This window comes from Indicator indicator, chromosome 18 (assembly GCF_027791375.1).
Source record: "Indicator indicator isolate 239-I01 chromosome 18, UM_Iind_1.1, whole genome shotgun sequence".
Lineage (NCBI taxonomy): Eukaryota > Metazoa > Chordata > Aves > Piciformes > Indicatoridae > Indicator > Indicator indicator.
The window spans coordinates 2,152,574-2,167,975 of NC_072027.1; the positions used below are offsets into that span (position 1 = coordinate 2,152,574).

The window sequence follows — 15,402 nt, forward strand, 5'->3', positions numbered from 1 at the left end:
CTAAGGATGTGGCCCAACATTATTGTCTGCAGTAAATCTATAGAAACACACACAAAACTCTTCACTTCATTTAAAAAATACACTTTACCTTACAGTTTTCTCCCTCACATCAGCTGATGAAGGGCACATCAACTGTTTGTGCACAGAAAAGAAAGCAGTTGGGGGGAGGGGAATAAGTAGAAAATGTAATTGTCCATCAGTGTTTGCTCTCTGTGTCCACATGAGTCCTGTCTCCACACACCTGGGATGGTCACTGAGGTGAGCAGAGCTCAGGAAGAGTATCTGCATGGTGGAGGCATAGAGAAGTATCTTTTTTCAGTGTTGTAGGAACAGAAGACGACACAGGCAGCTGAAGCTGAGTTTGCAGAGAAAAGGAACTTGTCCTCATTTAGCCTTCACTCTACCTGTTTGTTTCACAGCTCCAAAAGATGGTGCAAGTGAACATGCTGTGCTGTTTCCTCTTGGATCATTGACTTTAGTGGCTGTAGACAGTAATACAGATTAGACAACAAAACAGAGATGCTGCTAGAGCAGAGAAGCGTGGATCCTCCTGGTCACAGACTCATCTCTAGCACTGGAGCTGAACCACTCCAGCCTCCAGGCTGCACTGCAACCTGAGAGTTCAGTACAGACACAACCTCAGAACTCTGCCGGCTCTGCTCATTTTCATTTCCACAGGTGAAGCAGGACCCCTCACTCTCCATTACAGCTTCCCTCTCCCACAGCTGGGTTTCCTGTAAGTTTGCTTATGACTGTTTTCATTTGAAATCTTGTTTTGGCTTCAATTAATTCCCATTGAAGTGAATTCACATGTAACTGTTACTGCAATGCCTTGGCAAGAGACGTGCTGCCCTAGAAGACATTCTTACAAGGTGTGAGACCACCTGATTCTTTCAGGATATTCTGCAATACAGGTTCTCTTTAAAAATAAGCCTTGGCTGAACTGAAAGAAAACTGGCCACTCCTTTCTGACCACCGATTTGGGAAGCCCAGAAGTCATTAGCAGACTTGCAACAGCAGCAGCTTTCTGCATTAGAACAGCATCCCACACACACTCAGGTAACAGTCACTGCCTGCAAGGAAACCTCTCAAAATGATATGCCAAACATCCAAGCACCAAAGCACTGGCAAACCTTGAGGACCTGTGTGTTTAACTCCCCATTCCTACATCCAAGTAGGTACTTAAAAGTGCAGCTGCCAGCAGTGTGTGTGCAGTCACCACCTGGTCGTGCACTCACCAGTATTGCCACTCCAAAGTCCACTGCAGGCAGCAGTGCATGGGCACCAGCACTCCAAGACATCAACTGCTCAACCTAGCAGTCCACAAGGTACTGGGTCAGGGGTTAGGCACACAGACTGGTGGGCAAGCCTGAAATAAGGGTCCAGGAGCCTTGTGTTCTGTTCCACAAAAAGACAGGGAAGAGACCTCCTCCACCTCACCTCAGAGGACACTAGGTTGGGCTACAGATCCAGTACACAGTACCCAGTCTCCTTCACTACAAGCAGGGTTTGTTTGGTTTTTTTTTATTGAAGGGATACACTGATCTGCAGCTCAGCTAATGTGACACAAAGCTGGAACTAGAGATGAGTTTTATTCTTGATCTTGCTGCTTCTCCAAAGGATCACACAAGGAGTATCACATCCCTGACCTTCACACTTGTACCATTTGTGTACTGCTAGTTCCTTTGTCCTGTGTTGTCTCACCTACTGAGATGTTAGAAAGAAAACAGATACAATTATCAAAAACATGTTTATGGATTACTCAAAATTGCTCATTCCAGGAATCCCATGTTGTCTTAAAAAGGGGCATTACGCAGAGAGGGTGAGCAATTGGTAAAGACACACCATGGCTGCTTTGTAGGGTGGTGACGTTCTTTGCATTAATTGGGATTCTAACAGTAAGTTTGGAGAATGCCTCCACACTGAGGCAGCACTCAGGTGAGGCAACATTTTATTGCAGTTCCTTGAAGAAAAAAAAAAGGGGGGGGGGGCAATACAAGGCTTAATAGCCATCACAGATCGTAACTACATGAAGCTAATAATCACTATGATAAACTATCACTTACATGAATAGGAAATTGAATGGACATTTCATTTCCTACCCCTTTGTGGCTGCCATTCAATTGCATCGATGGTGCTATTCAGGGAAGCCAGCATGGTGCCTGTTTACAAGAGAACTTTGCAAAACAAAGACAGTCACGGTCAAAACTTTGTCGGTCAATTCAGTATATTTACATGGAAGACCTTTGAAGGAAAAAAAAGGTACTCTGAAATTGCCTCGTGGGATAGTTGAGTTAGAAATTATAAGTAGCAGGGAATGATCTCATGGCTATCTCAATGTGTGGCAGTCACAGAAAGAAGCATCTGGTTTTCAGACAGAGGCTTGATCCAACTCCCCTTGTCCAGGCATAACTACCATTGCACAACTTCTTAGCAAAATGGCAAATGACAACATGTTCTGCATGCAGAAAATGGAGTTGTCTGTGTTTGGCTCCAGAGAAACCTGGCACAAACTCCGTAGGAGTGGAGAATGTGTCATGCCAACACCTGACAATACATTTCAGATGCAGGGATAACATACCATCTGAGCAGCTCCCAGAAACGATCCCAGTTTCCTGCTCTCCTTAAACTAAGAGAATGGAATGGCTGCAGATTTACAACGAAGCAAACCGAAAGCCCAGTTGGAACCACTGTTTTTGAGAAAGCCTCGCTATGCCATAACTTCTCATGGTTCAGTGGCTAAATTACACATTATAAAAATAAGTAAGTGCAATTGAAAGGCTGTGTTCATCTCAGAAGTTTAACCATCACCCTGTAATGACTATTTTATAGTGGCCCATAGTAAAGGGCTTTATGGGGCGTGCAGGAGGTTTATCCGCACGCGTCCATTAAATGCTCCTGGGAATTTTCTCACGTGGAGAGATGAGGCCTGACACAAAACTGAATACATTAAACCACTGCTGTCATTCACACTGTGCCAGGAATGCCACCCAGTAAGAAAAAACCTTTACAGCACCTAAAAGAGATAAGACCTGAGAGCCAGCAGAGCAATAAGATGTTGCTTTTGGAAGGGCAGAATTCCCTAACCTGATGATTCTGGAAACACAACAAAACCCAATTGTCCCCTCACAAGGAAATGAGAGCTTAGGCACTGACTATAAATAGATTATAAAGGAGTGTGGGTGGTTTGCAGAGTAGTTTACTAAAACCAAGAGGATTTAGAACCAAATTAGGCTCTTGCACAAGGTTTCCCTGGAATTTCGAGTGAGTTCATATGAGATTCCTCATGCAGGGACTGACAGGCTGCACCCAGCTGTCTCTTGCAGTTCTCTCTAGTAACACAGAAGATCCACCCAGGCTGACTCAGACATCCCACCCTTTTCACCATCATATTTACAAGTGAGTCTGGGGGGTTTTTAAGCAGCTGTGCTTCACAACACTACTACAGCTAAGCAATAAAGAGGCTGTTGAGTGTTCTCAGGAGACAAAATATGATGCCATACAAGACAACTGTAAGCACACACAGCAAGGCACTACGTGGAGCATTTTGTGTGGAAGCATCAGCTCCCTCAGCTGTAAAACACTCACAAGCAGTGAACTGAAAAGAATCCTTAATCCTTCAGTGTTATCATTATTAGAGTATCATTCACCCACCTGTCTGCAAGCTGCCTTCTTCTCCCACCAACTGCTTCTTCTTACAACAATGCCTCCTTTCTGGCTCAGAAGACCAACAATAGGCTCTCCACTGAGCTTGTGGCAGCCTCTCCAGGATCACTTGGCAGGAGGCAGCATAACAATAATTTGACAGGCATCCTCCCAAGAAGACTCAACACATCGCTCATGCTGCTGACACACTCTACACCCAGAGGAGCTCATCCAGACTACAGAAGATTTCTAGGTACAGGCAGCTCTTCTTGATTGACTATCCAAAAGACAGCAGGTTTCACTAAGAGCAGAACAAGCAAGTACCTATGATAGTCCCTGTGATATTGCCATGCTGGTTTGAGCTAGTCTGCTGGAATAAAGCAAAGCAACAGGTAATCAGTAGAGAGGAGTGAAGTTCTATTGTCTAGTCCAAGAACAAACCTGCTGTCTGCCATCTAAAAGGAAACAGTACTGCAAAAAAGTGCAAGTTACAAGGTGCAGAAAGGCTCCCCAGTAAAATAAAAATATTTTCCAGGGTTTGGGTTTTTTTTTGTTTTTGTTTGTTTGGATTTTTTTTTGATGTTGCTGGTTTTTGTTTGTTTGAACAGGAAATGTAAACCCACAGTATTTTCACCACTGTTGTTGGGTAGTGCCAAAATTGACCAACATTTGCTGTCCAGAATGAGGTATCTTAATATGACTGCTCCAACATAACCAGTTAAAATTAACTAAGACCCTTGTGTCTGTGAATAGCTGTCACTCTAATAGGGCACTGAAAGAAAGAATTGAGTCACTCCTTCCCTTCATATAGTGCCACCAAGACAAATGTCCATCAGTTTATCACCAGTGTACCAGTGCTGCTTATACAACTGATGTTAAAAAGGACAGCCACAATTAATAGCTTGAATGAAGAAAGAAAATCCTTTTCTCCCCTACCTGAGAAAGACGAAGATTGAAAATCTCCATGTAACACTTTATTTATTGTTGAATTAAATTCCTGAGTTCTGAACAGCCCTTCTGAGGCTCAGCAAGCTGGAATGCTCTGACTTACATATGCAACAGGAAACTGGCTTTGACTGAGGTTTCTACCATCTTTAAAGGATGCTCAAGGTTCCTGGTAGTTTAACTGCTCTTAAAGATAATAAATCCCTTGTGAGACAGGAAGGCTAAACTGTCTCACCCTGTACACTTCAGACTAGTTTGATCTGTATCATTCCAAGAGTAATTTCCAGTGCAGGTGATAGCAAGCATATAATAAGCAAGGTTCCAGGAGAAAGTCTGTTAAAAAAACAGAATTATGGGAAACAGACTGAGCTACTGGGTTTATGGACATAGCTCTATTCCAGTACTCAGGCAGTAAAACTAAAATGAACTCCCTCAAAGTTAAAAATACCCAATAAAACTCAAAAGGCAAGGTAATTATTTTGACCTGACAGAGAAGACAGGGCACTTGTTCCCACAGAGAGCAGCTTACACCAACAGATACCCAACATTAAGACATCTTTCAGCTCATCTGTTTTTCCCAATGATACATTTTCTGTGATATGGATTTAGAACACTGGCAAAGCCTATACTGCCCTGAGCCAAAGGGAAAACTCAGGACAAAAAGAAATGTAAGCAGCAAGTCCTCCAGAAGTCTCTCCTGTGGTGTGACAGCACCCCCAGGGGACCAGGCTGGCTGCCCACATCACATTCCCAAGGCTGGCCTTCTGCTACCCTTCCTTTGGAAAAATGTGACCACCAGTCAGCAACTGAAGGTGTTAGTTCTAATACTGCAGAATAAATCCCTGACACACACTTGAATGACTTACATTTCTTACTGCATAGGTTATAAAGGAAACTTTTGCAACATCAGCTGCTTTTGCCCTTTCTCCTGGTAAGGACCCACATATTCTTTATGAAAGTTCTGATCTTTCACAGGTACAACATAACACAAAAGCAAAAATTAAAACTCCAGCAGTAACAGACAAGAGTTATTTATTGTCAAGCAGCACTGCATCAAAATTAGTAAGCAAATGCCACACTAACTAACAAAATACAGGAGAATGTTTTGTGAATTCACCAGATTTTAGTTTCAGGCATCTTCAAATAAAGAAAAATTTTTTGGTTCAGCTGACAGGAAACCACAAATTATAACTGTCCTGTAATAGGAGCAATCAGACACATATGGAGACAATAATTACAGGCAAAATAAATTAGTTATAAGCAGATCTGATTTTTTTTCCTTCATAGTTGAGGGCTTGGATTTAGGTTTTTGTTGGGGTTTTTTGTTTGCCTTTTTTTTTTTTTAATTTCTTCTCCTAAAAGTCCTGGTCTTGGTACTGTAGGAATCAGTTTTCTAAACGTTTGTTCTCTGGGCTGGCAAAAGTGTTTTATTCCACTGAGAAGATAAACAACTGGCTTAAACACAGTTTAATGTTACAGACAAATGACTCCAGTTCCTGGTAATTACTCAGGTTGGGGGAGCAAGGTTTTTCATTAAATTATGAAATTGCTTGGCTGGTCAGTATTAGTCAAGCATACTAAGGTTTCAGAGTTATGAAAGTGACATTGTCTTCTCCATGCTAGCCACTCAGACCGTAAGATACAAAGCTTGAGGTTAACAGCACAACAGTAGCTCATTCAACAAAATGTAAAAGCCCCATGGCCCCCCGAACTTCAGCAAAGGTAACGGTGTGGATTTAAGCCATTGCCTGTCGAGCAGCTGGCCCCTAACTCGTTCTCTTTAAACTCTCAAATAGAACACATTAAAGTTCAAGTGTAAACAACCATACAAGGAAAACAACCGAAATCAGCATACCTTTGAAGGGCAGGAGAACAAAAACCAACACCCTTCAGCTGAGCTGCTCCAATTAAGCACCTTTCTTTCAAACAAATGCTGGAAGATAGCATTAGTCCTTGACTGAAATACACCTTCTTGAGACTTCCAGTGGAAATCAAAGGCCGATTTATAATCGCTGTGCCTTTCACCGCTAATCTAACTTCAAATAAATCCTTCAAATTACATTGACAAGTGCTCAAGTGACCCATCTTCAAAAGTGACCTTAGGTCGGTGATGCAAGCAGCAGTTAAAATCCTGAAGGTGCTAATATGCCTCCAGCAACAGATTTCCAAGTTAAGCACAAGTACCTCCCTTCAAAATGGAATTTGTGCCTGATAAAAAAAATGCTGAAACACAGCTGTTTGACAAGGTAGAGGCCAGCTGTATGGCACTGGGAAATCTGTGCTAATGTAAATTTTCCCCAGACACCCGAACCCATAAAAATGAGGAAAACACCAGTTAAGTCTTACCTTGATGGGAGGTTTATATTTTTCTAGTCAGATGACACCATAAATTTATCAATGTAGTTCTCCATTCACTTTGTCAATAGCAAAGCTACTAGAACTACTAAATCTTGGTTAAGCATAAGTTCATTTATTCCACAAAGACACGGATAGTTAAGACAGTAACATCTACTTCAGTTAATATTGATTTACATAGCCAAAGTATACACTCAAATTAAAGCATTTATCTTTAACTGGTGATGATGATTTTCATCAAGCTCTCACTCCTGATGCTCTTATTCAGTGATCTGATACTGTAGCCTGGGTTTATTAGGGTTGTGTTCAATCAGCCAGTCAGCAAGCCAAGTCTGTGCAACAACAACAAAAAAAATCCAAACATGTTCAGTCCTCTGTCGTTTTCTATTGAGTGTACAGGAGAATATGAAAAGCATGATTTGAAACCTCTGATACAGACACTCTCCTACTGTGCTGCAAAATGAAGACCTTTCAGAAAAAACAGACATACAAATAACCTGGGTTTAAAAAAAATGTTCTTTTAAATCTTCACAGCTTTTGAACAATTCACACTGACCTTTAGAAAACAAGTTTTTTTATGGCAATGTCTTTGTGTCTGTGTAAGAACCTCTGAGCCATACTTCAAATAATCCTATCGACTGTTTATAATGAGGCTGTATAATAGGCATGAAACTGCTTCATGAAATATTACCCCCAACAACACTTACAGACACTTAATTTAGTAATCATGCATTAAAAGTGCCAGTATTTTGCACTGAAATCACCTTAGAGTACCTAAAACTTAATACATGGTCGCTTTTTGAAATTCTTCCTCCAAGTTTTCCAGGAGGTAGGAATGCTGAGTCCTAACTTCACCTGGCCTTTGGCAAATCAACCCCTTGCCTCGATTTCTCCATTGTAAAGAGCTGTTTTTAACACATCCTTTTTTACCTCACAAGGCTGTTGACAACTAGTTTCTGGAATGCTAAGTACAACAAACTTCATACCATGCTGTGAAGTGAAAGAACTGATAGAATAGTAGGTCAATAAGGCAAGCAACACTCTTCTTTTATTACCAGGTACAAAAAGAGGAGACAAGCAGCAGAGCGTTGTGACAGTCCTCACAGGTTAGTCAACAGCAGAACAGTAAAAACAAGACAGACATGGAAAGCAAACAAAAACCCAATTCCCAACTGCAATAGCCCTTAGAAAGGCTGCTTGGGAAGAAGAGAAATTTTAAAAATAATTTCCTTCTGTTACAAGGTCACAGAGCTTACAGAGAGGGAACAGGGTGCAAATGTGTTTTAATTGTAGCAAAGCTACTGGGCAGTGCTTTACAGCTTTCTTACAAACAAAGCAGCAAAACATGGGCTCCATGAAGTTACTATTAGTTACCACGTAAGTGGCTTGAAAATTGTGCTCAGAATGCTGAGACTAATTGGAAGCAAAAACAAACACTGAGAGAAACGTGACTTAGAAGGTAAGAGGGAAAAAATAAATCAGATTTTAACATGGCAAAGAGCTGACTCTTGAAGAAGTACTAGTGTCAACAGCTTGAACTTTAAGAATACAAAAACATTAATCATCTTTGCCCCAGACAAATATTGATTTTAAGGACTGAAAAAAACAAACGAACGAACAAACAAAACAGCCAATACAAAACCAAACAACCAAAACCCAAAACAAAAAATCCCAAACACCTACCCACAACCAACAAAAAACAAAACACCCCCCCCCAAAAAAAAAAATCCAACAACACAACAGAAATTAACTGTAGTATTTCCACAAAGAACTGTAAAAGGAATAATGTGTGAGAGGAGAGTAAGATGCATCATCTTCATAGCTACAAAGAAGAATTTTCTGTAGGCCAGTTTGACCACCCAAGATAGGTTTCACTCTAAAGAATTATAATTCACTTTCCTGGTGAACTGTGGAGCTAATTAATGCTGTAGTGTCAAATAAACAGCTTAACCTAAAGCAGGACTGACAATATTAAACATAACAATGACAAAAAAATAGAATAGTTTGCTGAGAACTCTACAGAATTTTACTTCTGTTAACTCCTACCAGGGTGATCAGCATCTGACCTCACCTAAGTAGTTCAAAACATTTGACATCATATGATAGGACTCATTTACCTTTCAGCCATCTGCAACAGCTACATGTTAGAAAGTCATCACCTATACCCCTTGTTATTTTATCAAGGCTGATTTCCTTCAGTCCTGACTGGTTTCATCTGTTGACAAACCAATCACCTTCTTGCAAGTCAAACCTTATTTGATGAGCTCATCAGCAGGCAGCTAGCAAAGCTCTTGTAATAGGAGTAGCTTTCCTTTACTACTATGAAGTAAATGCATCACAGAGCATAGAACACAACACTGCCAGACTGGTACATACCATGGGATCTGCTGGCTTCTCTTTGCACAGGGCAGTCAGCCCAGCCAGTAGGGTTGGCTTCACGTACAGGTTCAAGTAATCCCTGGCTCTTTGTCCAGCTGGAATTGGCTCCAAGATTGCTGTAAATCATAACCACAGGTGCTGGAAAGCAGCTTGGAGGGTGATGTAAAGGGGCATTCTTGCCAAGGTTGTTTATGTGAGCTGCTGTTTTCCTTAATAAGTTAATAATACATAATGGTTTTTATAGCTTCTCCCACAACAAACTGCACCCTGAACCCTTTCACAATGCTCCTGAGGTAATCTTACTAATTATAGCCAATTATGAAAGGGGAAAAAAATCAGATCACCTGAGGAAAACCTATGTCCTTGAAGATGTGCTGGAGGCAGGGGAGAAACAATATATCCCATGTTTAGTACTTTCTTCTTGCAGTGTGAAATTGGCTTCTGAAGACCCTAAAAATCTCACCTCAAGTCCTGCTTTGACATTAGGGTGAGAAGAAGAGATATGGCTTACTATGGGTAGGGTTTGTAGGGAAGTGCAACCTCTTATTTGCAGTGACAAAACAAGTTATTCCAGCAGTTTCTCTTGCATCTCTCTCTCTCAAAGAGCAAAGCCTTCTTTCACCTGTCACACTACAAACAAGAGATCCTCTCCCAGACTTCCCAGGTTCTATGGCCCATTTCTCTGGCACTTTGGAATTGGACTATCCTGTTGAACAGGAATTACTCAGCCTCAAGCCCAAGAAGACTCTGGTCTTTTCAAGCCAACAGGAGTGTTCAGGGCTGACAGTGCCAGAAGGACATGCTAGAGTGTAATGGCTTCCCATTTCCTCTCATTTACTAGCTCAATCTGCTCTAATTCCAAGACCACAGAGCTTTGGAAAGTGTAAGCAATCCCTGTAATGGCTCTTCAGATGTGGTATGTTTTTCACAGCAAAAATATCAGCTCATCCATAAAGAGACTCACATCCTCATAAAGAAAAACAAATCTTCTAAATCTGATTGTATCTAGAGTCTAGACAGAGACAAGTAATAATGGGGAAGGACATTATCCTCCCAAGACTGGCAATGTATCATTTGCACCATCTTACCTTCTGGAAACATGAATCGAATTTCTCTTTCTGCTGAGGAAATGCTGTGACTGCCATGAAGTGCATTCCTCAGGTCATCAGTCCCATAGATTGCTCTTAAGCTAAAAACAAGAGAAAAAAACTGCTTGGTAGGCAGCTGCAAATCCCTTCCAATTGTCTACACTTGAAGAGCACATAAAAGCAATACATGTGGAATAACTAACAAGGCATCGGCTTGATTTTGATTATAGAAAAAAATACATAGGTACCTAAAATTTATGCTCATGTGTTCAGCATGATCCATAAAATGAGTGAACTTTACCCACTAAAAAAAAAAACACAGGTGAAAAGCTATGTTACACAAAACTGAAAAGTTAACAGATAAAAGCTGTGCCTCTGCTGTAAAAGGAGAGAAATTCTGGTCTCAATTGAGAAAGACAAAAACTTACTGACTTCTCCAAGGCTGATCAGTGGGTTGTTACCTGTGAGGGTGAGTTCTCCTAGCTCTTAAGCTGTTTGATGGTCCAAGCAATTCCTTCCAGTATGAGACTGCAGAATGTCTGGCAAGAACCATAGCAACTAAAGGTCCAGAACTCATATAGGCTGTTAAGTTAGGAAAAAACATTTTTCCATACTGGTCTGCATAAAAGTTGCTACATTGCTCTGGGCTTAACTGGAGCTTCCGTTTCTATTAAAAAAAAAAAAAAAAAAAGAGTGAAAACCAAGCATGCCAACTTTAGCTAGCCTGTTACCTCAGGCAGGATACAGTCCTCTGCTCCAGTCCTATCTTCCAAGTGCACAACAGGCACTGAATGATGTCCCAGCCTAAAATGATTCCCCTCGACGTCACCCTTTTTGAGACAGAGTAACAAAGAACAGGAGTTTCTAAGTTAATTAAGCAGACAATCAGGCCATTTGAGTAACGTGATTTTACCCCACACAAACTACAGCAGTTAAACTGCTGGATGACTTCAAAGGATAGTCAGGGTACTCTACAGAAAAAGTGAAGAGCATCACAAGGACAGGCTTTAATTACTCAGCTGCTCCAGCACAATGTTCTACTTTTAAACAATTTTCTCTTCAGCCCACACCATTAATTATGCAATTGTTCTAATTTTCATTCAGTACTCTGGCTTTGTGATTATCATATTAGCTGCCTGGCCTGCAAGCTGCCAGGTTTAGGATAAATTTGGGAAGTTATGAAGGAATATGGCAGTCATGAAAAGAGAAGGGGGGGAAAAAAGTGCATTCTTCAAGCCCAGACTTAGGCAAGAGTACCACAAATTCATATTCTTAATAACTTTGATGCCAAAAAGTCACTGGAGACATCAGAAAATATTATAAACATCTTGCCATTAAAACAAAACAATAAAGAGAAGTAATTTATTTTGTCTTCCGATACATTTCACATAAACCACAGCATCACACAATTGTGTGGGCTGGAAGGGGCCTCTGGACATCATGCAGTCCAATTCCTATGCTAAAACAGGGCACCCACAGCAGCTTGCCCAGGATCACAATATCCAGGTGGAATCTCTCCAGAGAAGGAGACTCCACAACCTGTATGGGCAGCCTGCTCCAGGTCTCCAGCACCCTCACACCAAACAAGTTTCTAAGTTTCTCCTCACGTTCAGAGGAGGAGTCTTTTGGACACAATAAAACAACCATTAAAGGTAAGGGAGGAAAGTAAAAAGAACAAATGTAAAAAAGGAGCATTTAGAATAATAAGACAAATCGTTACATTTTCAATATGAAAAAAAAAAGGAAAAAAAAAGTTAAAGTATTTTCCGGAAGCCGAATAGCCCCTCGCTCAATGCCACAGAGCCAGCTCCCATGGCCAAGGGCGCTGCCGGGCCAGAAAGAGAAGAAGGAGGAAGCGTGAGTGGCAGGTGGCAGAGGAAGAGTCAGGGTGGAAGGAGGAGGCAGGGTAGAAAGAGGAGGTGGCAGGGGAGGCCCCGGCCGCGCCCCGCCGCCGGCGGCAGGCGCGATAGCACAGCGCCCTCCAGCGGCCGCTGCGCCAGTCCTATCCCTGCAGCGAGGTGCTGACCAGCCGCGGAACCGGAGAGGGGATCAGCCCTAGTACGGTCCGGTTATGAACGACAGCTAGAAGCGAGGGAAACCATCCTTCCCTGCTGGCTCCTCACTGAAGAGCCTGGCGGACTCTCGCTTCCAGCGCTCTGCTTTATTTCCCAGACTCTGGCTAATTGTACTGTTCCTTTTCGAACGCTGTTACAGAGCAAGCGTATGAAGGCACCCACAAAAGAGGAGTGGGAGAACACATTTCTTATTATCTGACAACAAATATTAGCTTAATACAATCTGCTGGAAGTCAGACTCCAGAGCCTTTCCCAGCAGCACAGGGTCTGATACCAGTGCTCAGTGCAACATGCCCATGGCCTCCACATCAGGTCCAAAATGTAAAAGGACAAGCTCAGCAAGGCAAATGAAATATTTATAATATATTTAAATATCCATAAAGTCTGCTTACATGAAAAACAATGGAAACAAAATACCTTAGACTGCAACTGGCCAGCTACCTAATCCAATTAATTCTTTAAGCATCCACCTGGCAGCTCATGCTCTATGAAGAATACCAAAGCAATCTGCTCTCTCAAGAGCTCCTTCAGGAAAGCCCATGCATCTGCCACACAGGTTTGTTAGAACTGAGTTTATTAACAGAGTTTGCGTTTCCTGTGGTCAGGAAAATGGTTGGTGTGTTCTGTTCAATGCCATGCATCAGCAAAAACCCTAACGGAACCTGGTAGTGGTGGTTGATGACACATGAAAAATACAAATTGACTTTTGGGCACTTTTAGTTACTGGCTTGACTGCTGAAAGCTAAGATAAACATTGCTCTGATTTATAAACTGAATAACAGCCTGTTACCTGAACAATCAGGAATCCTGATCGGAGAATGAGCTCCTCTATTTCTTCTTCTTTGTCAATGACATCTGGTTTGATGAGAGCCAGAGTTCTTTCCACAAAAATCTGAGGTTCGGGCATTAACATCTGCATCTTGACTCCTAAATTAGGAATTCACATGTCTCTTTTGTACTGCAAGGACACCAGTTTAAGACATTTGAAGCCTGTCTACTGCACAGCCACCTGTGGTGATATCTACTGTTTTATCACAGGTATGGAGAGGGTCACCTCCATTTCACAAAATCCATGTGAAATTTTTCTCTGGGCTAGTCCACACCCTATAGTTCACTCTCCCATTTTCAGTCCAGGGGTATTTTGTGGAAAATAAAGTCCAAATTTGCATGTTTATAGCCAACTGCAAAATGCATTGTATATTTCAATAATCAATGCAGAAAATGCATGACAGAAGTGTCCTGATACACTTTTCTATGTTTAAGAGCTACCCAGGCTCCACCACTTTCCAAATCTGTATTCTCATGCATGAAGAATGCAGTGTGGGACTTATACTTGGACCTATTCCACCTGTAAGCCTCAGGGTATTTCTCAATTGTTATTTAATTCTTATCTTTATGGCACTCAAGACAAAGTGCCAGTTTTCTAACCGAGAGATCAGGCCATTAGCAAGCTATTAGGATACAAAATCCTTCTGTGAATAAACTCGTGCAAACAGGTTTCTAACACACTTGTGACCCTATTTTCCCTCTCTTCTCCCTGCCTCCATGCTCCCAGTCCAAGGCCTCTCATCTGCACCAGACAAGACAGAGGCACACAGCTAACTGGCCAGCTCACTTCTACAGAACCCTGATAGAATTCCTCACTTCCACCTACCTTCTCGGTTGGGATGATTTTTTTCCTGCATCTGTACCTTCGAGACTCCTCGTCTGCTTTCAAATTTGGTTGACCAGGCTGCAGCCTCGGTCAGGGAAGAAAAGAGGGAGAGCTGAGCACAGGACGGCTGGGGCTGCTCTACCTAGGAATCAGGCTTAAGTACACGCACAACTGAAGTGCTAGAGCACCCCGTCATGGACACGGACGGCCCGAGAGCTTCTGCAGGACTCGACTGAGACCAAAGGAAGCGTCTCTTCCCTTTCTACTGACTCCCCACCGCCCGACCCAGAGACCGGCTCAGCCCCCCCCGACCCTTTGGGAACCGTCGCCACGCCACCAGCTAAGGCTGCTCTGCCCCCACGGCGGCTGCGGCCGGTTCCCTCTCCCAGCCCAGCCCCGACCAGGTTCGGACCGGTGCGACCGGGCCTTTCCCGCCGGCAGCGCCATGCCACGCACCTTGCCGCTCCGCCGCCGTTGCTAGGCGACGGCGGGGCCGACTCGGCGGGCGGGCGCCGGGCGGAGCGGCCACAAGATGGCCTCCGCGCCCCTCAGCTGGGTGGGAGTCGGGCAGGGGCGGATCAAAGATGGCGGCTGGGGGACGGTGCTGTGCTGGTTGCGGCAGGCGCAATGGGCGCATCCAGAGGCCTAGGGCGGCCGCGGTTTCCGGGCAAATATCGAGCAAACACATCTGCCTGTTTATGGGCACCTCGTGTTATGCGAGAGTAAAGAAGAGGGCAACGCGATATATGGGGGAGCGATCAAAAAATCCCATTTCCCCATGACAATGAAAGGTTTATGTTGGTTTTACTTTCACTCAGGACTGCTGAGAGAGGCATGATCCCGCAGCAGATGTTCATAAAATTAGGTAACTGGAAAATAAGAATAAGCACACCAGCACTTCTTCAGATTATCTACTATCAATATTGTGGGAGCACGCACGAGGTTTCCTGTTTACATGCCTGATCTACATCAGCACGGTAAGGAGCTCACATTACGCTGCCTCACAGCACACCAGGCGTACTAACCTGAATCTACAGCTCGCTAATATTGTTTCTCAGCATTTCTGATTGAATTACAGTCTCCATTCAGCGCTACTTCACTTTTATCACAAAAACAAACACGTAATGAATAGGAAACAGGCGGTGTTCTCCGAGTTAAACCATAAGGTGAGCCATAAACAGAGGTGGGGAATCCACATTCCCTGGGGAATTTTACCGCTATCGTGACAATGTGTTTGCTCCATGCACACTCCCCGTTTTCC

General features: G+C 42.9%; 1 protein-coding gene across 1 annotated transcript; it reads right to left on the bottom strand.

Moving 5' to 3' along the window:
• Nucleotides 1–7,205: 7,205 nt before the first annotated feature.
• On the bottom strand, nucleotides 7,206–13,406 carry NME5 (NME/NM23 family member 5). Its single transcript, XM_054389266.1, has 5 exons — nucleotides 13,278–13,406; nucleotides 10,874–11,079; nucleotides 10,413–10,513; nucleotides 9,322–9,440; nucleotides 7,206–7,277 (listed from the first exon to the last, which is right to left on the bottom strand). Exons 1-5 carry the CDS (start codon nucleotides 13,404–13,406, stop codon nucleotides 7,206–7,208), a joined length of 627 nt encoding a protein of 208 aa, XP_054245241.1.
• Between the last annotated feature and the right edge of the window lie 1,996 nt (nucleotides 13,407–15,402).